The sequence below is a fragment of the Carassius auratus genome, chromosome 45 (genome assembly GCF_003368295.1).
Source record: "Carassius auratus strain Wakin chromosome 45, ASM336829v1, whole genome shotgun sequence".
Taxonomy (NCBI): domain Eukaryota; kingdom Metazoa; phylum Chordata; class Actinopteri; order Cypriniformes; family Cyprinidae; genus Carassius; species Carassius auratus.
In genome coordinates, this window is record NC_039287.1 from 8,908,952 (window position 1) to 8,934,785 (window position 25,834).

General features: G+C 36.9%; 3 protein-coding genes across 4 annotated transcripts; all 3 read right to left on the reverse strand.

Moving 5' to 3' along the window:
• Positions 1 to 1,113: 1,113 nt before the first annotated feature.
• Positions 1,114 to 4,712, reverse strand: LOC113063181 (leukocyte elastase inhibitor-like). Its single transcript, XM_026233403.1, has 7 exons — positions 4,623 to 4,712; positions 4,343 to 4,521; positions 3,860 to 3,997; positions 3,574 to 3,691; positions 2,138 to 2,280; positions 1,863 to 2,030; positions 1,114 to 1,765 (listed from the first exon to the last, which is right to left on the reverse strand). The coding sequence occupies exons 2-7, from the start codon at positions 4,508 to 4,510 to the stop codon at positions 1,355 to 1,357; spliced, it is 1,146 nt and encodes a 381-aa protein (XP_026089188.1). The 5' UTR covers positions 4,511 to 4,521; positions 4,623 to 4,712; the 3' UTR covers positions 1,114 to 1,354.
• A 1,080-nt stretch (positions 4,713 to 5,792) lies between these two features.
• On the reverse strand, positions 5,793 to 9,717 carry LOC113063179 (leukocyte elastase inhibitor-like). Of its 2 annotated transcripts, none has more exons than XM_026233399.1 (7): positions 9,631 to 9,703; positions 9,364 to 9,542; positions 9,029 to 9,166; positions 8,684 to 8,801; positions 8,038 to 8,180; positions 7,723 to 7,890; positions 5,793 to 7,621 (listed from the first exon to the last, which is right to left on the reverse strand). In XM_026233399.1, coding segments are annotated over exons 1-7 (1,161 nt in total). In that variant the 5' UTR covers positions 9,632 to 9,703; the 3' UTR covers positions 5,793 to 7,207. The 2 variants fall into 2 exon arrangements, with proteins under 2 accessions (XP_026089184.1, XP_026089185.1); XM_026233400.1 differs by having other exon boundaries at positions 7,208 to 7,621; positions 9,364 to 9,545; positions 9,631 to 9,717.
• Positions 9,718 to 15,417: 5,700 nt separating this feature from the next.
• On the reverse strand, positions 15,418 to 23,027 carry LOC113063180 (leukocyte elastase inhibitor-like). The gene is made up of 7 exons (XM_026233401.1): positions 22,843 to 23,027; positions 22,576 to 22,757; positions 17,802 to 17,939; positions 17,453 to 17,570; positions 17,154 to 17,296; positions 16,807 to 16,974; positions 15,418 to 16,721 (listed from the first exon to the last, which is right to left on the reverse strand). The coding sequence occupies exons 2-7, from the start codon at positions 22,741 to 22,743 to the stop codon at positions 16,308 to 16,310; spliced, it is 1,149 nt and encodes a 382-aa protein (XP_026089186.1). The 5' UTR covers positions 22,744 to 22,757; positions 22,843 to 23,027; the 3' UTR covers positions 15,418 to 16,307.
• Positions 23,028 to 25,834: the final 2,807 nt, after the last annotated feature.

A 25,834-nucleotide genomic window follows, 5' to 3' on the forward strand; every position in this document is an offset into this window, starting at 1 on the left:
TGTTCAGCTAAAATGATCTCCAATGCCTTAAAATGGAGAGCAAAACCAGAGAGACGTGGAAGAAAACGGAAGACAACCATCAAAATGGATAGAAGAATAACCAGAATGGCAAAGGCTCAGCCAATGATCACCTCCAGGATGATCAAAGACAGTCTGGAGTTACCTGTAAGTACTGTGACAGTTAGAAGACGTCTGTGTGAAGCTAATCTATTTTCAAGAATCCCCCGCAAAGTCCCTCTGTTAAAAAAAAGGCATGTGCAGAAGAGGTTACAATTTGCCAAAGAACACATCAACTGGCCTAAAGAGAAATGGAGGAACATTTTGTGGACTGATGAGAGTAAAATTGTTCTTTTTGGGTCCAAGGGCCACAGGCAGTTTGTGAGACGACCCCCAAACTCTGAATTCAAGCCACAGTACACAGTGAAGACAGTGAAGCATGGAGGTGCAAGCATCATGATATGGGCATGTTTCTCCTACTATGGTGTTGGGCCTATTTATCGCATACCAGGGATCATGGATCAGTTTGCATATGTTAAAATACTTGAAGAGGTCATGTTGCCCTATGCTGAAGAGGACATGCCCTTGAAATGGTTGTTTCAACAAGACAATGACCCAAAACACACTAGTAAACGGGCAAAGTCTTGGTTCCAAACCAACAAAATTAATGTTATGGAGTGGCCAGCCCAATCTCCAGACCTTAATCCAATTGAGAACTTGTGGGGTGATATCAAAAATGCTGTTTCTGAAGCAAAACCAAGAAATGTGAATGAATTGTGGAATGTTGTTAAAGAATCATGGAGTGGAATAACAGCTGAGAGGTGCCACAAGTTGGTTGACTCCATGCCACACAGATGTCAAGCAGTTTTAAAAAACTGTGGTCATACAACTAAATATTAGTTTAGTGATTCACAGGATTGCTAAATCCCAGAAAAAAAAATGTTTGTACAAAATAGTTTTGAGTTTGTACAGTCAAAGGTAGACACTGCTATTTTTTTGAACACACCCCTTTCAACTAATTGCCCAATTGCACAGCCTTAAGAGCGTGCATATCATGAATGCTGGGTCTTGTTTGTTTTCTGACAATCTACTGAACCTACTGGTAACTTGTTTGCCACGTAGCAATAAAAAATATACTAAAAACCTTGATTATTCTGGTTAGTCACATTGTACTGCTATTATTTTGAACAATACTGTACCATGTTCATAAAATGTTGTTGTTATGAAAAGTTGATTCCCTGACTCAATATTAAATGTCTAAGCAATCTGGAGTAATATAATGTTTGACAAATGTATGTGGTGCAATTGATTTAATAAAACATTCAACGAATTTTGATGTAACAGAAAAGATAAATTTCTAGGATGGGCCTCTGAATCTGCCAAGAAACAGGATGCTGTTAGTGGGATTGTGTCTAATGAAGAACAAGAAGGGGTGATCTGCTATGAAAGGTTTTGTTATTATGGCACAGCAAAGCATTACTGTACATGCAGTGGCTGCTGCTGCCTCAGTGCCTTCCTCATTGACTTCAATAAAAGCCTTGTGGATCACTGCTGAAAGGAAGAGGCCACCTTTACTGCTCATGCCTGTCAGATCAGCCTTTGTTTCCTGGAACACAGAGCTCATACCCATCTTTTGCAATATTTCTGATAGGGAGCTCTCAACCTCCAGCTTGAACTTTGGCAAGTAGACTACGGTATCCATCTGCGTAGCCATTTTGTCTCTTTTGGTCCAATCAAGCAGCTTATCAAGGGTCAACTCGCTCTCAAGCTGTCAAACACACACACATACATACCGAAAAATAACATACACAGCACCAAATACACAGGATTATCCATCTTTTAGTGATTATGCCACTTTTGCCGACCTTAAGAAGAGGGTCAGAGCCATCCTGAGTTTCATCTGGAAGAAGGATCAACATGCTGAGCTCTTCCTTTACATATGGTAACTCCAGCACCTGCACTTCATACTCCGGGATGTATCTGAAAGGGAACTTCTTCTTCTGGTACATCATTTGCACAGGCCGGCTCTCATTCTGTTTGTAGACAAATGGAAGTACATTCAAAATTACTTACAAAATTAAATCCGTTAACTTTATATTTATTTTTCATACACACTCCTGGAATAAAATGCAGATCACACCTGGTTTATTTTAAATGGCATTTCTTTAGTTGTTCTTGTTTCAAATTGGTGCATCCAGTTCCCTTTAAAGTAGATGGCATTAACCAGAACTAGACGGGTCAACTCATTTACAGCACCGCGCATAAGAAGATCTTTAATTTTATCTGAAGTGAAAAACAAACAAAAAACAGTATTTCATTATTTGTAGTGTTCTGATCATTGACATCAAATCATATACTTTATGTTTTACTTTAATTTACTTTTTTCTCTATTACACATATAAAGCAAATACAATTCAGAAAATTCTGTGAGTGGCCCTCATAGAGCAGAATTACGCATCCTTTTAATTCATTAAAGGGGGGATGAAATGCTCGTTTTCACTCAATATCTTGTTAATCTTGAGTACCTATAGAGTAGTACTGCATCCTTCATAACTCCAAAAAGTCTTTAGTTTTATTACATTCATAAGAGAAAGATAGTCTGTACCGATTTTTCCCGGAAAAACACCGGCTGGAGGCGTGACGTGTGGGCGGAGCTAAAGAATCACGAGCGCCAGTAGGCTTTTGCGTTGAGAGCATGTGGAAGCTGTGACATTACCATGAGGGAAAAACCATCATCCAAAACAAACCATGGCTTACAGTCAGATTCAGCCGTTTATTTATGATCCAGAATCAGATCCAGAGGCTGAAACTGAACGAAGCAGCAGCAGCAACGACTCGCTCCGAGCGGGGCTCGAACCCGAGTCTCCGGCATGGGAGGGGACGCACTAACAAGGAGGCAGAGATATTTTAAGCAGTTTTACTCACCGCCTGCGGTTCCAACACACGATCGTGAGCCTTTTTCGTTGGGATTGCATCATCCTTAAGAAATAAACGATATGCAAATCCGTCCTCAAACTGGGCCTTGTTTGTAAAACAAGCATCTTCGAAATGCAGGGAACAAACAAAAACACTTGCACAACTCTGTTGATGCTCTGTAAAAATAAACTCCATCCACTGGTCCCTTAATGCTGTTTTTTTTGGTAATCTGTGCAGGGTTGTCTTGCCCTGGCAACCAAAAACACACTTCTTTTGTGACTTTTCGCGACGCTCTCGCTCTGATCAGTGAATCGCTCTGATCAGTGAAATGTCTGTGCTCAGCTTCGCTATACGGGAGCGCACGCTCTTCCAGCAGACGTGCTCTTAGGACCCATATAAGGAAATTCCGCTCTGTCTTACGTCACACAGAGCCATACTCGAAAAAAACTTTCCGAAACTTGTGACAAACCGGAAGGAGTATTTTGGGAACAAAAATACTCCTTCAAACGTACAACTTAATTTGTGAAACTTTGTCCATGTTTAGCATGGGAATCCAACTCTTTAACAGTGTAAAAAACTCAGTATGCATGAAATAGCATTTTACCCCCCCTTTAAAATTTCTCTTTCATATTCTGATAGGTTAAATGATTATCTTCTCACTCTCTGTCTGCTCTTCCACCCATTTGTTAATGAGCTGTCGTGACTCATCAAATGCTCCAATGAAGTCCACAGCCTGAAGGTCAGCGTGGTACAGCTTCAGGGTGGACTCCAAATACTCCTGCAGGACAAAATAAAGGTTGTATCTCATTCGGAAAGAAAAAAATAAACCACAGCGTATTTGCATGTGAATTATACACATGTCCTTCTCTCAGATAAAGATAAGCATGAATTTAGCAAAGCACACAGAGAGCATCACAATGTCTCACTGAAGGCAGATTACACTCACAGGTAAGAAGCTAAAGGTTTTCTCTCCATAGAGACGGTTTGCCAGTTTGAGGATGTAGGAGGCTGATGGACTGTTAATAGTTGAGGTGAGGGTCTCAAAATGAGAGTGAACATCGGAGACAGAACTAAAGGACAAAACCTGTAAAAAAAAAAAAAAAAAACCTTGGGTGACCTATGAACCTTTATTTAACTATAACAAAATTTTCATGACAAATATGTTGTATAAATACAATGCAATTTTTTATAATTTTAAATGTAATATAGCCTATGTATATATCTTAACCAGGCTTATTAAGAACACGTACTGCAATCTAATGCACCAACGAAGAATCACCATTACTTCTTTTCGAGCACAACTAGTGTTCATTTCAAAATAAATATCAGTAACAGAAGTGGTATGATTTACAGAATCTTTACAGACACATTCAGAATGAGATTTAAAGTAATAGTACCAACAGTAACGTGTCGTATCAGTTCCTCATACCTTTGCCATTTCTACATCTGTCTGTCCTCGGGCTCCAAGGTGGACCATGCTGAGCGCTGCGCTGATGCTCAGTGGAGAGAAGAGCATGTTTCCCTCAGCGTTGCTCGCGCTCAGAGCCCGATAGAGATCCAGAGCGAAGAGACTGTTAGCACGAGACACACCATCCATGACTGATGACACTGCGAAAAATAAAAACCATAACATTTGTTGTGATTACAATCCTTTATGCTTCCATCTTGCAAATCATTAGCCTTGAACGAGTATCAGTATATTATTTTACATTGTTAATTTTGGACGTAAATGAATCAGTTCGGTTTTGTTCGACAGCTCAGCACGGGACACCGCTATGGCGCGTACTGAAAAATGAAAGTGTATGATTCGAATAAGTATGAGGAAGTAGTTTCCCACCTTCAGTTCCATACGACACTGAAACCAGCTTATTGGCAGCTTCTTATTAACGTTATCCGTTTAAAATAACCTTCTTTATTATTAATTTCTAAAACCAGACACAATATTTAAAGGGTGCCTAAAAAGCCTGAGTATAAGAGAAAAAAATACTTGGTCCCTAGCGGATGACGTTCAGTATAGGTTAATTAAGTAATACTGTAATTGTGCCTTTACATCTTTAATGTCTGTTTTACATGATATATCAGTTTTATTTGCATTCAAAATATTCTGAAAACAGCCACAAAAGCAACTCGGGCCATTAAAAAAAACGTTGGGGAAAAAAGAGAGAAAACCCCACGGTCTATTAAGTTGAGCGTGAATCAGAGGCTAAGAACAGTCTTTTTTTATTTCACCGTCTTCCTCCATTAGCCTTTTTAGTGTTTTCTTTTTCGTCTATAGTGAACTATTGTGAACGAGTTGTATGAACCACTGCAAGTAATCAGGGAGTGTCTGTCCGAACTCAAAACTGGTTTTGAGGAATGCAAAGTTTCTCAGGGCAATGCAACAGTTTTATGAGAGAACGCAAAAGATAAAAAATAAATAAAAATGTTTTCCTCTAACCCTGTATTTCCCCCACCAACATGTCCCTTTAGGACATACGGGTGATATTAAATTACTTGACCCGTGATTTGAGATTTTGGTCTTACTGGCCATAGTCATTCATCCCACTATCAGTGAGCCGGCACCTCATCTAGGTTACAATTCTTGTATTTGAACGCCACAATGTGGCCTCAAAGATTAGGCTACCCCTTGCCTACTCTGACTCGATTAACTACATTGGTGAACGTGATTTAAATTAATTAATTAATTAATCTGAAAATAAATAAATGTAGAAATTACTAATAATTGTGGAAACAAATAAATAAGGCAATAAGTACATAAGTATGGAAGTAAATAAAAGTGAAAATAAATAGAGAAAATAAAATGTGAAAATATGAACAAATATACATCAATAATAAGGAAATGAAAGTATATTTATTTATTTATAATTTTTTATTTGGCATTCCATACATGACTGACGACACTGCGACTAATAAAAACCCAAACACCAGCTGATTACCATTGTTATGCAACCATCTCGAAAAACACTGTTAGGTGCCAACAAGTGTAAATGTAACATTTTATGTTTTTTAAGGATGTCCTCTTGCAGTAATTCGGTTGTCCTCTTCTTGAGTTGGCACTTCGCTGCTGTGCCCAATTGCACAAGTTTATAAATTATTCTAACGGGTTCAGATGTTCACTCGATTTTCTAAAAGATGTTATCATGAAAATGTTTAATGAGAATAGCTGTTATGGAGCTCTTGCTGTATGTTGTTGTGTGGAGGGTTGGGATGAACTCAAGTGCAGACAGGAATCACAACACGAAGGGTTTATTAATCACAAAAAGGGGAAAACAAAACCCAAGAGGGGGAAAACAATGACTAGGGCAGATACTAAATAACTTGACAAGACAAACAAAGATTCTAACACTCACTACAAATAAACAATAACAGGTCTCACAACGTCTTCTTTCAAGAGCAACACCGAGTAACAAAATATAACAGGAACATGTAGCAACACTTATCACAATGTAGAACAATCACAATGAACCGACAAAAGACAGAGCACACTAGGGGATCTAAATAGGAGAACTAATCAAGACACAACAGGTGGCACAGGTACGGCAATCACTACAACTAGGATAACAAGGGGGGCGGGGCAAGGGAACGAGACAACACAAGCACATGGCCCAAAGACAAGGCCATGTGCTTGTACACAAAACATGGGTCTGTCATGATCCTGCCTCAAGACTAGAGGAAAGTCAGGACATGAAGGCAGAATCATGACAGTATGTTGTTGAGAAGGCCCCTCCCTGTGTGTGTTTCTGCTGTATGGAGTTCTCTGGTGTATGACAGGCAGTGTACATCATAGCTATGGCCGAAAACAGCCTAAATATACACTCTCTTTATCACACCCCATCTCATCTTTAACTCAGAAAGCTATAGTAGACTATATATAGAACTGCGTTATAACCGTTTTACATCATAATGTTGCAGCAACATCATTTCTTTGGATTTTAGCTCCCCTCACTGTCACTGTTTTAATGCTGCTGTTTAATGAAACTCAATTCTAATTTAGTTATATTATTTTTAAATCTGAAAAAGGGAATTATGCTTTTATTAAAAAATTTAACAGGAAGAATACAAAACATTTTAGTGCACTACTATGCTGTCTATTTTTTCATCTGTAGTACAACTACCTGAGACAAAGATACAATTTAAAGATCATTTTCAAACACTGATGTGGTTAAAGGGAGATTCCCCAACTTTCCAAATGCCATTTGTGAATACAAAAACAAATGCATATTGTGAAATGTTTGGTTATTTGATAAAACATTCAAAGAAAAACACATTTGGGTGTAACAGAAAAAGTTAATTTTTAGGAAGGGCCTCTGAATCTGCCAAGGAAGACGATGCTGTTAGTGGTGTTGTGCCTGATGAAGAACAAGAAGGGGTGATCTGCTGTAAAACTCTGAAATTGTGTTTGACGGCAACTGCCTAACAAAAACACTGCATTGGCTGCTGATGCCTCAGTGCCTTCCTCATCGACTTCAATAAAAGCCTTGTGGATCACTGCTGAAAGGAAGAGACCACCTTTACTGCTCATGCCTGTCAGATCAGCCTTTGTTTCCTGGAACACAGAGCTCATACCCATCTTTTGCAATATTACTGATAGGGAGTTCTCAACCTCCAGCCTGAACTTTGGCAAATGGACTTTGATAGTCATCTTCATAGTCATTTTGTCTCTTTCGGTCCAGTCAAGCAGCTTGTCAAGGGTCAACTCACTTTCCAGCTGCAAAAAAAAAAAACACACACACATACCGAAAAATAACATACACCAAACTATTTAGAATTAAACTATGAATTTTTTCTGGTCTTGGCAGTTTTGCTGACCTTTAGAAGAGGGTCAGAGCCATCCTGAGTTTCATTTGGAAGAAGTATCAACATGCTGAGCTCCTTTTGTTTATATGGTAACTCCAGCACCTGCACTTCATACTCTGGGATGTATCTGAAGGGGAACTTCTTCTTCTGGTACATCATTTGCACAGGCCGGCTCTCATTCTGATTGAAGACAAATGAAGGAATGCATAAAACATAGAAAATCTATTTATTATTTATGATTAATAAATGTTTGGGTGTTGCAAGAGTTTCTTGTAAGCACAATCAATTGCAAAAGATTTTAAAAGTGACTTCCAGTTTGGAAAGTACCTGATTTATTTTAAATGGCATTTCTTCAGTTTCTGTTGCTTTAAATGTGTGCATCCAGTTCGCTTTGAGGTAGATGGCATTAACTAGAACTAGTCGGGTCATCCCGGTCAACATTCCAGGCTTGAGAAGATCTTTAACTTTATCTGAAAAACAACAAAGTATTGTTGTACACTTCTGTAATAATAAAAACTTCCTAATCATCGGGAAGAAGGAGGCGGGAACCGGCGGACAATCAAATAACATAATTCAATGTTAATAATTCATAATTCATAACACATAAACACAAAACAGCGCATCAGCCCCTCACAGACGACTGATGCGCACAAATAAAAAGCAAAACATAAACTAAAGCCCAGGCCTGGTCCTCTCTCGTCCTTCACTGTCGTCGCTCCAGTTTTATATCCTTCCGTCTCCGTGGGCCTCGAGACCGGTGGGTCGAACAGGTGTAGCTCATCTCCAATTACTCCACCGGCCTCGCTCCTCCCACGTCCCTCGGCCCCGCCCCACTCGTCACAACTTCATATCGTTTTTTTTATTTATCAGTTTAAAGATAAAATGTCTATACATGTATCATTAGTCTACAATGATTCTTTCCAATGTAATAGTTTTTATTTGTTAGCAGAGCTGATGGGGTTGATCTTCTCACTCTCTGTCTGCTCTTCCACCCATTTGTTAATGAGCTGTCGTGACTCGTCAAATGCTCCAATGAAGTCCACAGCCTGAAGGTCAGCGTGGTACAGCTTCAGAGTGGACTCCAAATACTCCTGCAGGACAAAATAAAGACAGTTTCTCAAGAAGAGAAAGCATTATACAGAGAGCATTATAAAGGTAACAAAATAAAGATTGTATCTCATTTGAAAAAGAAAAAAATAAACCACAGCGCATTTGCATGTGAATTATACACATTCTTCTCTCAGATAAAGTAAAGCATGAATTTAGCAAAGCACACAGAGAGCATCACAATGTCTCATTGAAGGCAGATTACACTCACAGGTAAGAAGCTGAAGGTCTTCTCTCCATAGAGACGGTTTGCAAATTTGAGGATGTAGGTAGCTGATGGACTGTTAATAGTTGAGGTGAGGGTCTCAAAATGAGAGTGAACATCAGAGACAGAACTAAAGGACAAAACCTGCAAAGAGAAAAACAGATGGGTTAATCTCACAAATCTGATTGATTTCTAAAGTCCATTAAAGGAGTCATATGATGCGATTACATTTTTCCTTTTTCTTTGGAGTGTTACAAGATCTCAGTGCATAAAGAAGATCTGTAAAGCTGCAAAGACTGTAAAGTCTCAAACTAGACTAAAGTTAATATTTATTATCGTACCTTGGCCATTTCTTCATCTGTCTCTCCTCGGGCTCCCAGGTAGACCATGCTGAGCGCTGCGCTGATGCTCAGTGGAGAGAAGAACATGTTTCCCTCAGCGTTGCTCGCGCTCAAAGCCCGATAGAGATCCAGAGCGAAGAGACTGATAGCACGAGACACACCCTCCATGACCGATGACACTGCTTGAAATACCAAAACAACAATTATTGAGTATCATACTTTATGCATCCATCTTTCAAATCACTTAATATAAATGTATTATTTGACTTTTATTATGTCCTTTCGGCGTAATTCAGTTGTCCTCTTCGTTGGTTTGACAACTCCACTGCACATGTTTGGTGGTGTTGCCTTATGTAGGAGTGTGAACTGGAGGGGGCTCCGCCCTGTGATAGGAGGTCTGCAGTGCAAAAAAGGACCGATTGACCAACACGAGTTGCTAAAATCGTTCATGAATGGCAAGCCATAGTAACATTTAATATATAAACCGTACTAGTGTCTAATTTAACGTTACTAGAACTTTTTAGATACTAGTGTCTTGTCCATTAAGTACTAGTACTCATTCATTAGTGCTTATTAGGCACTAGTGCTTATTTTTTCGGTACTGGTGTTTTTGTAAAGTTACTAGTACTTATTCATAGTACTTAATATTAGATACTAGTACTTATTCATTAGATACCAGTGCTTATTTATTAGGTAGTAGCACTTATTAATTAGATACTATACATATTCATTAAATACTAGTATTTATTTATAGTATTTAGATACTATTATTTATTAATTAGATAATTTTTATTCAGCAGATATTAGTACTTATTTGAATAATTACTAGTAAATATTATATTGTAACTAGTAATCTTTTAAATCTTTTAAAATATTTTTGCCATTGACTTCCATGGGGATTCATCACTGAGATATTAAATATTCAGTTTTTACTAGTATGTATTCTTCTAGTGACTAGTACTTAAATATTATGTAGCCTACTAGTAGTTATTCATTAGGTACTAGTACATAATTTTATATACTAGTACTCATTCATTATATACTAGTACCTACTAAATAGTAGTACTTATTCATTTTATACTAGTACTTATTATTAGATAGTATTTGTCCATTAGATATTAGTACTTATTATTTTAGATACTAGTACCTATTAAATAGATACTAGTACTTATTCAATATACTAGTACACATTTTACTAGATAGTAGTTTATTTTACTAGTACATATTTTAATTGAACTCCAAGCCATTTGAACTAACTTAAGACAGGTAAAAAAGCAGGTCTGACTAGTAAGGTTATGGAAAACCGTTTTAACAATTAATTAAATGTTATCTAATGAATGCTTACTAGTAATATTAAAATAGATACTGGTCGCTATTGCAATAATAATTAGTCAGAAATTAAAAGATGATATCAAAAACAGAAAAACAACGACTCCTTGTTCATTTGTAGATATCTTCAACCACATAAAGTGAGTAATGTATTTGGAATTGGATATATCTTCATTTAAACAGATCATTACATAAACACCTCTCCACCATCCAGTCCACATCGCTTTACAAGACACTGATATGCAGAATAAATTGATTGTTAAGTAAGGCTAACTGGCTTTTACATGTAAGCCTATCTTGCTAATTGGTTACCATGAAAACACAAGGAAAATACACACCTGTTGTCCAATAAAAGTATAATGATATGTTTTAGTTCAAATTCACTTTACAACATCAGTCGACTCTTTGAAATAACTTATTATTGTAATCTGACATGGTTTTATTATGAATGAGGCAGAAATCATGCCACTTTATATTATTCTATACAGTGATAAAGGTTATATCAATTAGCATTGCATTTCAACATTTATTCTTATTAAAATATTAAAATATTTGGGTCCCCAAAAATTGTATTAATTAGCAAACAAATGTATGATCAAAAAAGAGAGAGGTAATCGAAGCCCTGGCCCTGCTGCAAATATCTAGATACTTACATCCCCAGCTCACCCATATAGACACAGAGTAAAATGAAATTCTGAAAAACTATCTATCACTTCTTCTTGCTTTACTCCTTCCAATACTTCCCGAAAACAATTTCACCTGATGATTTGAGTAGCTCTTTTTGTAAATTTCTAGGATGATTGGAGTAATTTTGCAGGGCAGGCTACTCTCCACTTCAACACGGTCAGCGTCTGCGTGTCAATGGAAAAACTCTCTAAACTATCAAGGTAAGATAATTATATTTTACTTTATATTAGCCGAATTACTGCTGCTGTTATATAATTGGATGTACATATTTTTAAAAATGTTTGAAAATACAGTAATGGCAGAGTCACTAATGAAACTTAATGAAGCCAGTCGGGATTGAACTGTCAAACTGAAGGGTCAACGTTAACGTTGTATAAAAAAATTAAAAGGTTGGCAGTTTACTTAGCAAACATAGGATTTTTTATTTATAAATTCATTGGGCAGAGGCTTAAAACAAGTTTCAATGCTTTTTAATGTTTCTGCGTGTAACGCAAACGCCCATATAACGTTTTCACTTCCATTAAAACACTTTTAATGTGAGCGCATACAGGCACTTCTGCTTCATAATAGATTAAAAATGCTATCTTTGTGGGAAAACATGTCGGATGTGCCAGTAGAAAATAAATGGTGTAAATATAAAAGTTTGAAGAGTTAATGTGCTTAATTAGAGAACAGATATCAGCTGTGTCTCATTTAGAATTTATGCTATTACATTCAGTTTGGTAGTTAACCTTTTATAAAAATCCTGATAAAAACATTCATGAGAGCACGTTCCATATAGCAATGCTTTTTAATGAACGTTATTACATTAATAAGCATTGTTGGTGCATGAATAATAAATTTATCCACACTTAACAGGTAGTAAAGTATCAAATTGGGATAAACTAAAATAATGTCTGATTTATTAATGTCCATCTCCCCAAAACAGACAGCACAGAGAGTGTAATGAGTTGCACTTTAGGTGTTAGTAATTTTTCCGTGAAAACATCTCCCCGTGCGATGGCATGGCACCATCACAGATTTATTGTGAAGATGAAAGCCGACAAGAGTGTGGTTAGTTAACTTTAACTTTAGGCCTTTAACTTATGACCAATAGGGAGACTCGTGAAGACCTAAAAGTCGTACGAGTTTGTTAAATAGGTACAGGTAGGTGAACTTTAAAACACTTGAAGTAAACTCATTTGTTTTATCAATTAAGCCGTGCTAACTAGCATTTCCCTCCTGCAGTGGTGCTGACTGACCGGCTGGACCATCATGAGGCAGACGGGAAGAGTCGTCGCCATAAAGAAGACCATTTTATATGTTCTGAGATGATATGTGTTCTCTGAATATTGTTGTATAGTCTTACTAATTAAGTACATTAACTCTTCAAACTTTTATTTTCATATTTACACCATTTATTTTCCACTGGCACAATGTGTTATCTATGAATTTACTTGTAAGCTATATTTATGTTTAATATAGTTAATATTCTGGTAATTCTGCGTTGTTAAAGTTCAGCTCTGAAAAATAAAAGATGAATCGTGAATAAAGCTGTTGGTGTGAAGCAATAACTTGTGTTACTGAATATATAACAAAATAATAAAATAATAGCACTTTTAAAATTACATTTCTATACTGAATAGTGTCACTTTTAACTTGTTCATATTACCTTTAGTAGTATAACTTGGGCAAAAATATGAAGTACTGGCACAACTTAATTATAACTACACATGCTTTTTAATGCTTTTGTAAATGTTTTAGTAGTATTTTAAAAGAATTGACTTTTCTGTTTTTCTTTCTCTACTGTTTATTTTAGGTATGAAGCTGAGAAGTCTGCACAGGCCCAGGAATAATACCATTTCATCCTGTTCTATTCAAGTATTTTTGTATTAACACTTTCTATGAAGCCCATATTATACATTATAAGGGTATTCTTAAAGGATTATAAGGAATGCATTATGATACAACTTATAATATGTTGGATCATCTCATGAATATTCATAAGAACAGGTTTAATATATTCACTTATTTGTGGTTATAGCTTTTAAGAGTATAATTATTTATAACACAATGAACATGTTGCATTCACTTTTACAATGGATTATATTTCTAATAGTTATAATGTATTATAAGTCTCATATCTTGCCATTTTTCTGATGCTACTTAAAGCAGTCAAAGACCACTTATAAGTAGTAGTAGTAATAATAATAATAATAATTTTAAAAATGTTTTCACTCAAACAGCCATAAGATCAGATATCAGATCAGATGAAGTTGTAATATGACACATTTGCTTTGAATTTGTTTTATTGTAATATCAGTTTGATTATTTTGATTTTACCCCTTAGACAGCTGTTGGGTAACTCTGCAACTATATCAGCTAGCGGTCATTGGAGTATTACTATGTCTGCTACTGTAAATATATGCTAACACTTTATTTTGATGGTCAACCAACAGATAAACTGACATCAGTACGTCAGCTTACTCTACCATACTAGATTCTACCATTCTTGAGCATACTAATACTCTAATGAGAGTTAGTTGGGATGTAGTGGCAAAGCTGCTTATAATCGATTGATTAAGGGGACCATCAAAATAAAATGTTACCATATAAAAGATTGAATTTTTTTTTCAGTTAAGAGTATTAAACACACATTAACTAGCATTAGCTCCAAAGGAAACACTCAAGTAACACTCAACATCTAACCACTCACAAGCTGTAGTAAGATACTGTGCAGATCTTAAATATGATCTTAAACAATGTGATACAGTCCATTATAGTGAAAATTAAGTAGATTTTATATGGTGTTCATTGTGTTATAAATAATCATACTCTTAAACTTATAACCATGATGAATTATATTATGTATTGTATTATGATGTATTATAATTGTAATGATTATTCATGAGTTGATATAAGATATTAAGTTTTTTATAATGCATTATGCATTCATTATAATGCCTTAAGAGTACCCTTATAATGTATTATAAATATGGGCTTCATAGAAAGTGTTACCGTATTTTTATCCAGTTTTTATCCTGTTTTGTTTTATTTCGTTTTACCCAATAAAAAATGTGATTTAGAGATTCTGAGTTGAAGTCATTTTCTTCACATTAGAACTATTTTAACATGTAATTTAAAATGTATTTATTGCATAGCACATTAACGTTATCCAGAGGAATTAATAAAGAAATATAAATGGGGCCCAGTTTTGACCCACTGTGGTCCCACTAAAACCCCATATAAGGGTCTAGTGTAATCACCCATCTGGGCCCCATGTTTGTACCCCCCCAATGGGCCCCACTTGGAGCCCACTATGGAACCATCATGGGCCCCTATGGGTTAACACACACAGGGCCCAAGTGGAGCCGATGGACAAAAATGTATGGGTCCCATTTGGGTTGCCCATGCAGGGCCCAACTGACAGCCCACCAAAAACCCACATGGGGCCCACATGGAAATGTTGGCTGGGGGACACCGCTATGGCGCGTACTGAAAAACGAAAGTATATGATTCAAATCAGTATAAGAAAGTAGCTTCCCACCTTCAGTTCCATACAAGACTGAAACCAGCTTATTGGCAGCTTCTAATTAATGTTATCCGTTTAAAATAACCTTCTTTATTATTAATTTCTAAAACCAGACCCGTATTTTTCCCACCAACATGTCCCTTTAGGACATTCGGGTGATATTAAATTACTTGACCCGTGATTTAAGATTTTGGTCTTGCTGGCCATAGTCATTCATCCCACTATCAGTGAGCCGGCACCTCATCTAGGTTACAATTCTTGTATTTGAACGCCACAATGTGGCCTCAAAGATTAGGCTACCCCTTGCCTACTCTGACTCGATTAACTACATTGGTGAACGTGATTTAAATTAATTAATTAATTAATCTGAAAATAAATAAATGTATAAATTACTAATAAATGTGGAAACAAATAAATAAGGCAATAAGTACATAAGTATGGAAGTAAATAAAAGTGAAAATAAATAGAGAAAATAAAATGTGAAAATATGAACAAATATACATCAATAATAAGGAAATGAAAGTATATTTATTTATTTATTTATAATTTTTTATTTGGCATTCCATACATGACTGACGACACTGCGACTAATAAAAACCCAAACACCAGCTGATTACCATTGTTATGCAACCATCTCGAAAAACACTGTTAGGTGCCAACGAGTGTAAATGTAACATTTTATGTTTTTTAAGGATGTCCTCTTGCAGTAATTCGGTTGTCCTCTTCTTGAGTTGGCACTTTGCTTCTGTGCCCAATTGCACAAGTTTATAAATTATTCTAACGTGTTCAAATGTTCACTGGATTTTCTAAAAGATCATTAAATTTGTTTAATGATCTTAGCTGTTATGGAGCTCTTGCTGTATGTTGTTGAGAAGGCCCCTCCCTGTGTGTGTTTCTGCTGTATCGAGTTCTCTGGTGTATGACAGGCAGTGTACATCATAGCTGTGGCCGAAAACAGCCTAAATATACACTCTCTTTATCACACCCCATTTCATCTTTAACTCAGAAAGCTATAGTAGACTATATATAGAACTGCGTTATAAACGTTTTACATCATAATGTTGCAGCAACATCATTTCTTTGGATTTTAGCTCCCCTCACTGTCACTGTTTTAATGCTGCTGTTTAATGAAACTCAATTCTAATTTAGTTATATTATTTTTCAAATCTGAAAAAGGGAATTATGCTTTTATTAAAAAATTTAACAGGAAAAATACAAAACATTTTAGTGCACTACTATGCTGTCTATTTTTTCATCTGTAGTACAACTACCTGAGACAAAGATACAATTTAAAGATCATTTTCAAACACTGATGTGGTTAAAGGGAGATTCCCCAAATACATATTGTGAAATGTTTGGTTATTTGATAAAACATTCAAAGAAAAACACATTTGGGTGTAACAGAAAAAGTAAATTTTTAGGAAGGGCCTCTGAATCTGCCAAGGAAGACGATGCTGTTAGTGGTGTTGTGCCTGATGAAGAACAAGAAGGGGTGATCTGCTGTAAAACTCTGAAATTGTGTTTTACGGCAACTGCCTAACAAAAACACTGCATTGGCTGCTGATGCCTCAGTGCCTTCCTCATCGACTTCAATAAAAGCCTTGTGGATCACTGCTGAAAGGAAGAGACCACCTTTACTGCTCATGCCTGTCAGATCAGCCTTTGTTTCCTGGAACACAGAGCTCATACCCATCTTTTGCAATATTTCTGATAGGGAGTTCTCAACCTCCAGCCTGAACTTTGGCAAATGGACTTTGATAGTCATCTGCATAGTCATTTTGTCTCTTTCAGTCCAGTCAAGCAGCTTGTCAAGGGTCAACTCACTTTCCAGCTGCAAAATAACACATACATACCGAAAAATAACATACACAGCACCAAACTATGAATTTTTTTCTGGTCTTGGCAGTTTTGCTGACCTTTAGAAGAGGGTCAGAGCCATCCTGAGTTTCATTTGGAAGAAGGATGAACATGCTGAGCTCTTCCATTACATATGGTAACTCCAGCACCTGCACTTCATACTCTGGGATGTATCTGAAGTAGAAATTCCTCTCCTGGTACATCATTTGCACAGGCCGGCTCTCATTCTGATTGAAGACAAATGAAGGAATGCATAACACATAGAAAATCTATTTATTATTTATGATTAATAAATGTTTGGGTGTAGCGAAGAGTTACTTGTAAGCACAATCAATTGCAAAAGATTTTAAAAGTGACTTCCAGTATGCTTATGCTGTTCCACCCGAAAAGAAAAAGTGGAAAGTACCTGATTTATTTTAAATGGCATTTCTTCAGTTTCTGTTACATTAAATGTGTGGATCCAGTTCGCTTTGAGGTAGATGGCATTAACTAGAACTAGTCGGGTCATCCCGGTCAACATTCCAGGCTTGAGAAGATCTTTAACTTTATCTGAAAAACAACAAAGTTTTGTGGTACACTTCATATCGTTTTTTATTTATCAGTTTAAAGATAAAATATCTATACATGTATCATTAGTCTAAAATTATTCTTTCCAATGTAATAGTTTTTATTTGTTAGCAGAGCTGATGGAGTTGATCTTCTCACTCTCTGTCTGCTCTTCCACCCATTTGTTAATGAGCTGTCGTGACTCGTCAAATGCTCCAATGAAGTCCACAGCCTGAAGGTCAGCGTGGTACAGCTTCAGAGTGGACTCCAAATACTCCTGCAGGACAAAATAAAGACAGTTTCTCAAGAAGAGAAAGCATTATACAGAGAGCATTATAAAGGTAACAAACTAAAGGTTGTATCTCATTTGAAAAGAAACAAAAAAAAAAAAACACAGTGCATTTTCATGTGAATTATACACATTCTTCTCTCAGATAAAGTAAAGCATGAATTTAGCAAAGCACACAGAGAGCATCACAATGTCTCATTGAAGGCAGATTACACTCACAGGTAAGAAGCTGAAGGTCTTCTCTCCATAGAGACGGTTTGCCATTATTATGATGTAGGAGGCTGATGGACTGTTAATAGTTGAGGTGAGGGTCTCAAAATGAGAGTGAACATCGGAGACAGAACTAAAGGACAAAACCTGCAAAGAGAAAAACAGATGGGTTAATCTCACAAATCTGATTGATTTCTAAAGTCCATTAAAGGAGTCATATGATGCGATTACATTTTTCCTTTTTCTTTGGAGTGTTACAAGATCTCAGTGCATAAAGAAGATCTGTAAAGCTGCAAAGACTGTAAAGTCTCAAATCCAAAGAGATATACTTTATTAAAGTTAAGAGTCAACTACTCCTACCGAAAACGGCTCATTTTAACACGCCCCCACATGTCTACATCACAATGTGGAAAGATTTGCATAATGCCGCCCAAATGTTCATGCAAAGAAAGAAGGTGTAACTTTTATTTTTGCTGTTGCCCCTGGTGGCATGTTGTGGAGAGGCTGTGTGTTTCGTTGTGAAGGCGAAGCTACTTTGTTTGGCCTTCCAATATAGTAAACAACTAGAAATCAGTGGTTAAGTTGTATTCCAAAACATTTTAAACCAATTAGTCAGATGTGTTCAGCACATTTTGCAGAGGCCAATGAATGTTTACTGTGAGAGTAGCCTACAATGCTGGTGTCTGTTTCCATAAGCGGGACAATTCCAACTATGCAAAGAGTCTGGCGCTTCTGACTCAGTCTGTAAGTACGTTCTCTTGTGTAAAGGATTTGCCACTGATGACTCATATGCAAGTTTTGAGCAGTGTGGAGTAACTGTTAGAGCTTGTTGTTTGTTGTTTCTCCGAGTACAAATGCAGACATTTTATGTTTATGCAGAGTGATATGCAACGCATAAAAAGTATACAGTAAACCATTATAATCTGTAATTATGTCTCAACTGGACACAACAAATGCCTCTATTGTTTCTGGTAATCCACACAGACTATAGTTTCCAGACTCATGCTTATTCATTTTTTTAAGCAGTATAGCCAATGTGAAGTCTGGTAATATTGTATCTTCTCTTCTTCTACCAAAATGAACTCTTTCAACCCCAACTTAATTTTGAATATGATAAAGATATCGTCCTCTCTCCTCCTTATTCAAAACTTCTTGTCATCTCTTCTTGTCATTTTTATTGCAGTTTCTAATTTTAGCATTAACTTATTTGCTTAGTTGAATAATAATTTCTATATGTGATCATTTCAGCACCTGTTTTGCTAAATGATCCACAACCTCATTTCCATCCACTCCCAAGCTGGAACCCACAGGAAACATATCTTAATTCCTATCTTATTCATTGTATACATACATAAAATAATTTCATTCAAAATGTCTTGTCTTGAAAATCTTCCACTGATAAGACTTGATAATGCAGAGAATTAATCTGCACATATCACTACAGTACATTCATTGGCTGAGTATTCTCCATCCACCTGATAGTTAATAATATTCCTACCATCTCTGTAGAGTAAACTCCTACTTGATAAGAAACTCTTTCACCAATTTTGATTTGATAAGTTGGGACGAATACAGCTGCTGATGCTAGTCCTGTCTCTGGATCTTTGGAACCATTAGTGAAAATTGAGAATGCTTGTAATTCTGTTCTAGATACAGTTTAACCATAACATATTTAGCTTTTACTCTATTTTTGTCATTAATCATTCCTTCCAAATTAAAGTCTACTAGTGGTATAAAGGGAATAACAAAGATGAAATGGGTGACACTAATACTGCAGGGCTCATTTCTACTATTTCACATGACTGGGCTTCTTCTGCTATCCTTCCAAAACTTTTAAACTGGTCTGACTCATGTTCTCAACATTTTCCCAATACTGGGGCGTAACATTTCACACGCTTGAGGCAGTCGGCCAATCACAACACACTGGATAGCTGGCCAATCAGTGTATACCTCGCTATTCAAAACTAGGATGCTGAGTCCCAATTCGCATACTATCCGTCCTAAATAGTATGCGAAATTAGAATTAGTACGTCCCAAATCGTAGTATGTTGAAAAGAGTATTCCAAAGATACCCGGATGGTCTACTATTTCCGATTTGAATTCGAAGTGCAGATCAATGCACACTCTATGTGCTAATATTGCCCACAACTCATTGCGTGCGGGAGGGAGGGGCTTTGCGGTGATGTAAACATGGCAGCCGGATGCAGCAGCGGAGATGCGCCCTCAGCTTTTAAGTGTAAGAATTCAAATGTTTAACCCTAATTAAAGTTATATTTTATTTCGTTACACACATTGCACATGAACGTCAGAACCAGCCGCCTCACAAACGACCTGCGTTTGGTTCTACGACGACGCCGCCCTGCTTCTTCACTCTTCAACTTGGTAGAAGAACACATTGTAAAATGTATTGTGAAAAAAAACGATGAGAAAAAAAGATGGGAATAGTAAATAAAATTTTATTGGACATAAAGAATGAATGAAACGTTAACAGTTGTGGTGTGCGTAACTAGGCAACCACGTTGTCGTTCACATTGCATGACGTCATCGAAGTATGTCCCAGAACGTGCATACTCTTTTGCTACACACTCAAAAGTATGTACTTTTTCCTCACAAAAAAGTACATACTTTTAGGTCGTAGTATAAGTAGGCGAATTGGGACTCAGCGGGAGCTTTGTAAAAATCAGGCGGCAAGGAAGTCGACCGGAAGTTGAAGTCGGCTGCGTGCTGCCATCTTGTAGCAGAACTTTACTTGCGTTAGCATTCCCATTGACTCCCATTCATTTTGACGTCACTTTGACAGGGAATAACTTTACATCTGAGGCGTTTAAAGACTCCGTTTGTCCATTATTTATTTCTAAAGATACACGGCAATGTATAAAGGGCTCCATTACCTTCTATGTTACATTATGGCCCCGTAGAAACAGTTTTTTTTTTAAATAGGCTAACTATTGCGTCATAACCACTTGACTCTCTGTCGCATTACCGTACAGACAGGTGGAGAAGCTCGCAGGCAATTAACTTAATATGGCGTGCTGGCATTACATTTTAAAATACTATACAAAATAATTTTGCACGCACAGCTACTAGAACATTTACATCTGTCAGACAAGTTGCTGAAGTCGTCAAGCTTCGTTTGAGTCTGCGCGTCAGAAACCGAAGTGCTAAAAAACGCTAAAAATGGGCTTCAATTGTCTTAAGTTGAGTTCCAATGGGGTCGCTGTGTCCATTTCTTTTACTGTCTATGGTAAAAATCGACGCGTTTCAAAAAGGCGTTTCAAATATATATATATATATATATATATATATATATATATATTTTTTTTTTTTTTACCTTAAAGCTGCAGTAGGTAACTTTTGTAAAAATTTATTTTTTTACATATTTGTTAAACCTGTCATTATGTCCTGACAGTAGAATATGAGACAGATAATCTGTGAAAAAAATCAAGCTCCTCTGGCTCCTCCCAGTGGTCCTATTGCCATTTGCAGGAATACATCGCTCCCTGTAAGAAACAACCAGAGCTGTGGTCCGTAACTTTTTTATGTGTTCAAAATTTACAAAATGTATATAATAAGCAAGGCTGTCACTTTTGTGAAAAAATCATTTTCGATTTTAAGACATAAGTGTTCATTGAATCGACTGTAAAATAAATTTTTCCATGTCTAAAAAAAAAAAAAAAGGTTAAAGCCTGCAGTGTATTTTAAATAATGATTCAATCCATTTCAAACAACTGTTCAAAAAAATGAAACTTTAAATTACTTGAAGTTGAGAACAGGCCTTGTGTGTAGGGCTGCGCAGATCACGATCGACCGATGCGCATCTCGTCAGTAAAGCCGGTTCTCTAACACGGTTCTCTAATCAGCGGTAAATTGCATCAGGTGCGTGATTTCACATAGAGCAGCTGTTACTACACAGAGCTGGTGTTACCTATAGCTGCGCAAATAAACGCTGATAATGAACGTGGATTTGCGCAGCTAGTTAACAACGGCTCTGTTTAGTAACAGCTGCTCAAGTCAATGAGCATTTTCGGGGTCCAGAGCAGAGCGTTTATATATATGTCCAGCTGTTGAGAAAACGCGCTCCCAGGGGTACTTCATTTTACTGCCAATCTTCCACCACAAAAGCGGGTCGCTGTCAGCTGGCAATGGTGGCTCCTTTTCATAACTCAGCACCTCCTGTAAAGGTCGCTTTCGACGTCACTGGGTCATAAAATTGCTGGTATTTTCTGTCTAGTTTTGCAACGCCTATCTGCATTTCGGAATTCTTTATTTTCTATTTCTGCTTGTTTGTGAGTTTTGTTACATCTATTTTTTAATTGTTTCATTATTTTAAAATTAATAGTGTACATATTTGAAAAGTGACAGCCCTGATAATAAGTGAGTACACCATGAATCCATTTTCCAAACCGTGTTTTTAGCCTGTCTTGAATCACTACGGTACACCTATAATAAGTGTTTATATTCAGACTATTTAAGATTGCTTCGGGGGCACCGCGGCGGAGTATCCCAGTACCTTCGTGATTCTTCATAGACATAAACAGAGAGAAGTAGATCCGGCTACAATGTTCTTCCGCAAGATGCAAGCAGTTCTGTTTTTTAACCGCTAGAGCGTCAAAAGTTACCGACTGCTGCTTTAAACCACATAAACACATTTCATTACACCAAATACTTAAAATAATGTTATTTTTAGCAACTTCATATGACCCCTTTAATTAATGTAGGCTACTGAAAACTGAAACTAGACTAAAGTTAATAGCACCAATGGTAGCGTATTTATTCATCGTACTCTGGCCATTTCTTCATCTGTCTCTCCTCGGGCTCCCAGGTAGACCATGCTGAGCGCTGCGCTGATGCTCAGTGGAGAGAAGAGCATGTTTCCCTCAGCGTTGCTCGCGCTCAAAGCCCGATAGAGATCCAGAGCGAAGAGACTGTTAGCACGAGACACACCCTCCATGACCGATGACACTGCTTGAAATACCAAAACAAAAATTATTGAGTATCATACTTTATGCATCCATCTTTCAAATCACTCAATATACATGTAGTATTTTACTTTTATTATGTCCTTTCGGCGTAATTCAGTTGTCCTCTTCGTTGGTTTGACAGCTCCACATATGTTTGTAAAGTGTTTTAGTAGGCTACGTGTTCTGAAAGATGTGATTCTGCGGAAAATGTTTAATAAGAATGTTTGGTGGTGTTGCCTTATGTAGGAGTGTGAACTGGAGGGGGCTCCGCCCTGTGATAGGAGGTCTGCAGTGCAAAAAAGGACCGATTGACCAACACGAGTTGCTAAAATCGTTCATGAATGGCAAGCCATAGTAACATTTAATATATAAACCACACTAGTGTCTAATTTAACGTTACCATAACTTATTTTTTAGATAGGCTACTAGTGTCTTGTCCATTAAACGTACAGTATGGAATTTTTGGCCACCAGGGGTCACTCAATCAAAATAATAACATAAGACGTACTTTGATGACGTCAGAAAAGAGCGTAAGGCTCATGCGAGATGTTGTTCATTGGAACATGCGCTCTGTCGCTCCCTATCATTCCTCACTCATTCTAACTTAGTATTTTGACAATCACGTCTTTTCGAACGGAGAGATATAGACGGTTTCAACGGCAACAACATAAATAAACATTTTGCGCTTCACAGAACGTGCAGGCAAAGCATAATCATGATCCATAACTAAGTTATTGATTGAGGTTTAAATACGAATATAAAACAATATAAATATAAAATATAATAGTCTCGATCAAGGCTACTACTTTTTCTTCTTCGTCTCGTCTTTGTTTCTGTTCACCTTTGTATTTGGCGGTTCCACAGGAAGTTAGATAAACTACAGGGGTCAAAGTTTATATGACGCCATAGACGGGCGACGAAACGGAAATAAAGAAACGTGCCGTGTCTTCTAAATTAAACTATAATTTTCTCCGGATTTGAAAGTTCGTGGAAACTGTCGGGATGATGTAAGTACACAACTAAAAAATATATATAACATAGATATAGTGATTTCTGTTTTTTTTAAAGCAGAAAAATTACATATTGCGCCTTTAAGTAGGCCTACTCATTCATTAGTGCTTATTATTTAGGCACTAGTTCTTTTTTTTTTGGGGGGGGGGGGGTACTAGTGTTTTTTGTAAAGTTACTAGTACTTATTAATTAGATAGCTAATACGTTAATATTAGAACTCACTTTATATTGTAGCTAGTAATTTTTTTTAGATATTAAATATTCAGTTTTTACTAGTATGTATTTTTCTAGTGACTAGTACTTTTATTTTTATGTAGCCTACTAGTAGTTATTCATTAGGTAGTACATATTTTTTGATTAACTAGTACTCATTCATTAGATTACTAGTACCTATTAAATAGTAGTACTTATTCATTATAATACTTGTACTTATTATTAGATAGTATTTGTCCATTAGATATTAGTACTTATTATTTTAGGATACCTATTAAATAGATACTAGTACTTATTCAATATACTAGTACACATTTATTAGATACTAGTTCTTATTTGAAATGTTACTAGTATGATTTTTTATTTTATTAGTACGTTTTTTAATTTAACTCCAAGCCATTTGAACTAACTTAAGACAAGTAAAAAAGCAAGGTCTGACTAGTAAGATTATGGAAACCGTTTTAACATTGAATGAAGCGAATGATCTCAAAATGGTCAAGCGCAAACTAGAGCCGGTAGACGTGAATTTGACGCTCTATTCACATTTGGTGTGAACACAGCATAATGATTGTTCCAGAAAATTCATCTTTTGCATAATCTTTTGCTGTACTTTGTTCCAAAAATACTCCTTCCGGTTTGTCACAAGTTTCGGAAAGTTTTTTTCGAGTATGGCTCTGTGTGACGTAAAATGGAGCGGAATTTCCTTATATGGGTCTTAAGGGCACATTTCCCCGGAAGAGCGCGCGCTCCCGTATAGCAGAGCACAGACATTCACTGATCAGAGCGAGAGACCGAATTGTCACAAAAGAAGTGTGTTTTTGATTGCCAGGGCAAGACAACCCTGCACAGATTACCAAAAAAAAAAAACAGCATTAAGGGAGCAGTGGATGGAGTTTATTTTTACAGCGCATTCAACGGAGTTGTGGCAAGTGTTTGTTTGTTCCCTGCATTTCGAAGATGCTTGTTTACAAACAAGGCCCAGTTTGACGCCGGATTTGCGTATCGTTTATTTCTTAAGGATGTTGCAATCCCAACTAAAAAGGGTCACGATCGTGTGTTGGAACCGCAGCGGTGAGTAAAAATGCTTAAAATATCTCTGTTGTTAACTTAGCTATCGGCGCGTAAGCACATCAAGTAAACAACATGTGATGTTGGCATCAAACTGCACTTTCCACATGTACACCTTTTAAAGAAAAGAAAAAAAAAGACGACATAAAGTGGAACTTAGTCATTTTCCAAAACCGCTAAGCAAATATATACAGTTTCAATACATACCACATAGAGACGTCCTGCTGTAGTCGTTTGCTGCTGGCTGCTCTTGTTAAATTTTAGCTTCTGGATCTGATGTCTGGATCATAAATATACGGCTGAATCTGACTGTTAGCCAATGGTTTGTTTTGGATGATGTTTTTTTCCTCACGGTAATGTCACAGTTTCCAGACGCTCTCAACGCAAATTGCTTACGCGCACTCGTGATTCTTAAGCTCCGCCCACACATCACGCCGCTTCGTGTTTTCCTGGAAAAAACGGTACAGACTATCTTTCTCTTATAAATATAATAAAACTAAAGACTTTTTGGAGATATGAAGGATGCAGTACTACTCAATAGGTACTCAGAATTAACAGGATATTGAGTGAAAACGAGCATTTCACCCCCGCTTTAACAGAATTCGCCTAAAAAAACAACCCGTTTGGACTACAGCCCTCTAGTACCTGCAGTAATGACGTCACTAAAATAGTTTTTGACTATCCTCCGCCCACATGAATTCACAAAAAGGGGGGCATGGTCTTGTTGCGCTCTGACGGAGAAGAAGGAAAAGCTGCGTTTGTTTTTGCCATGTCGTTGAAACGCTATTA

Excerpts from the sequence above, each read along its gene's own strand:
- LOC113063181 (XM_026233403.1), bottom strand. The coding sequence starts at position 4,510 with ATGGATGGTGTGTCTCGTGCTAACAGTCTCTTCGCTCTGGATCTCTAT. Across the intron at positions 3,692-3,859 it reads AAACCTTTAGCTTCTTACCT|GAGTATTTGGAGTCCACCCT; the intron begins GTGAGTGTAATC and ends TTTGTCCTGCAG. Across the intron at positions 2,031-2,137 it reads TGCCATTTAAAATAAACCAG|AATGAGAGCCGGCCTGTGCA; the intron begins GTGTGATCTGCA and ends GTCTACAAACAG.
- LOC113063179 (XM_026233399.1), bottom strand. Across the intron at positions 9,167-9,363 it reads CAGATGAAGAAATGGCCAAG|GTTTTGTCCTTTAGTTCTGT; the intron begins GTACGATAATAA and ends TTCTCTTTGCAG. Across the intron at positions 7,891-8,037 it reads TGCCATTTAAAATAAATCAG|AATGAGAGCCGGCCTGTGCA; the intron begins GTACTTTCCAAA and ends GTCTTCAATCAG.
- LOC113063180 (XM_026233401.1), bottom strand. The coding sequence starts at position 22,743 with ATGGAGGGTGTGTCTCGTGCTAACAGTCTCTTCGCTCTGGATCTCTAT. Across the intron at positions 17,940-22,575 it reads CAGATGAAGAAATGGCCAGA|GTTTTGTCCTTTAGTTCTGT; the intron begins GTACGATGAATA and ends TTCTCTTTGCAG. Across the intron at positions 17,297-17,452 it reads GGTGGAAGAGCAGACAGAGA|ATAAAGTTAAAGATCTTCTC; the intron begins GTGAGAAGATCA and ends GTTGTTTTTCAG.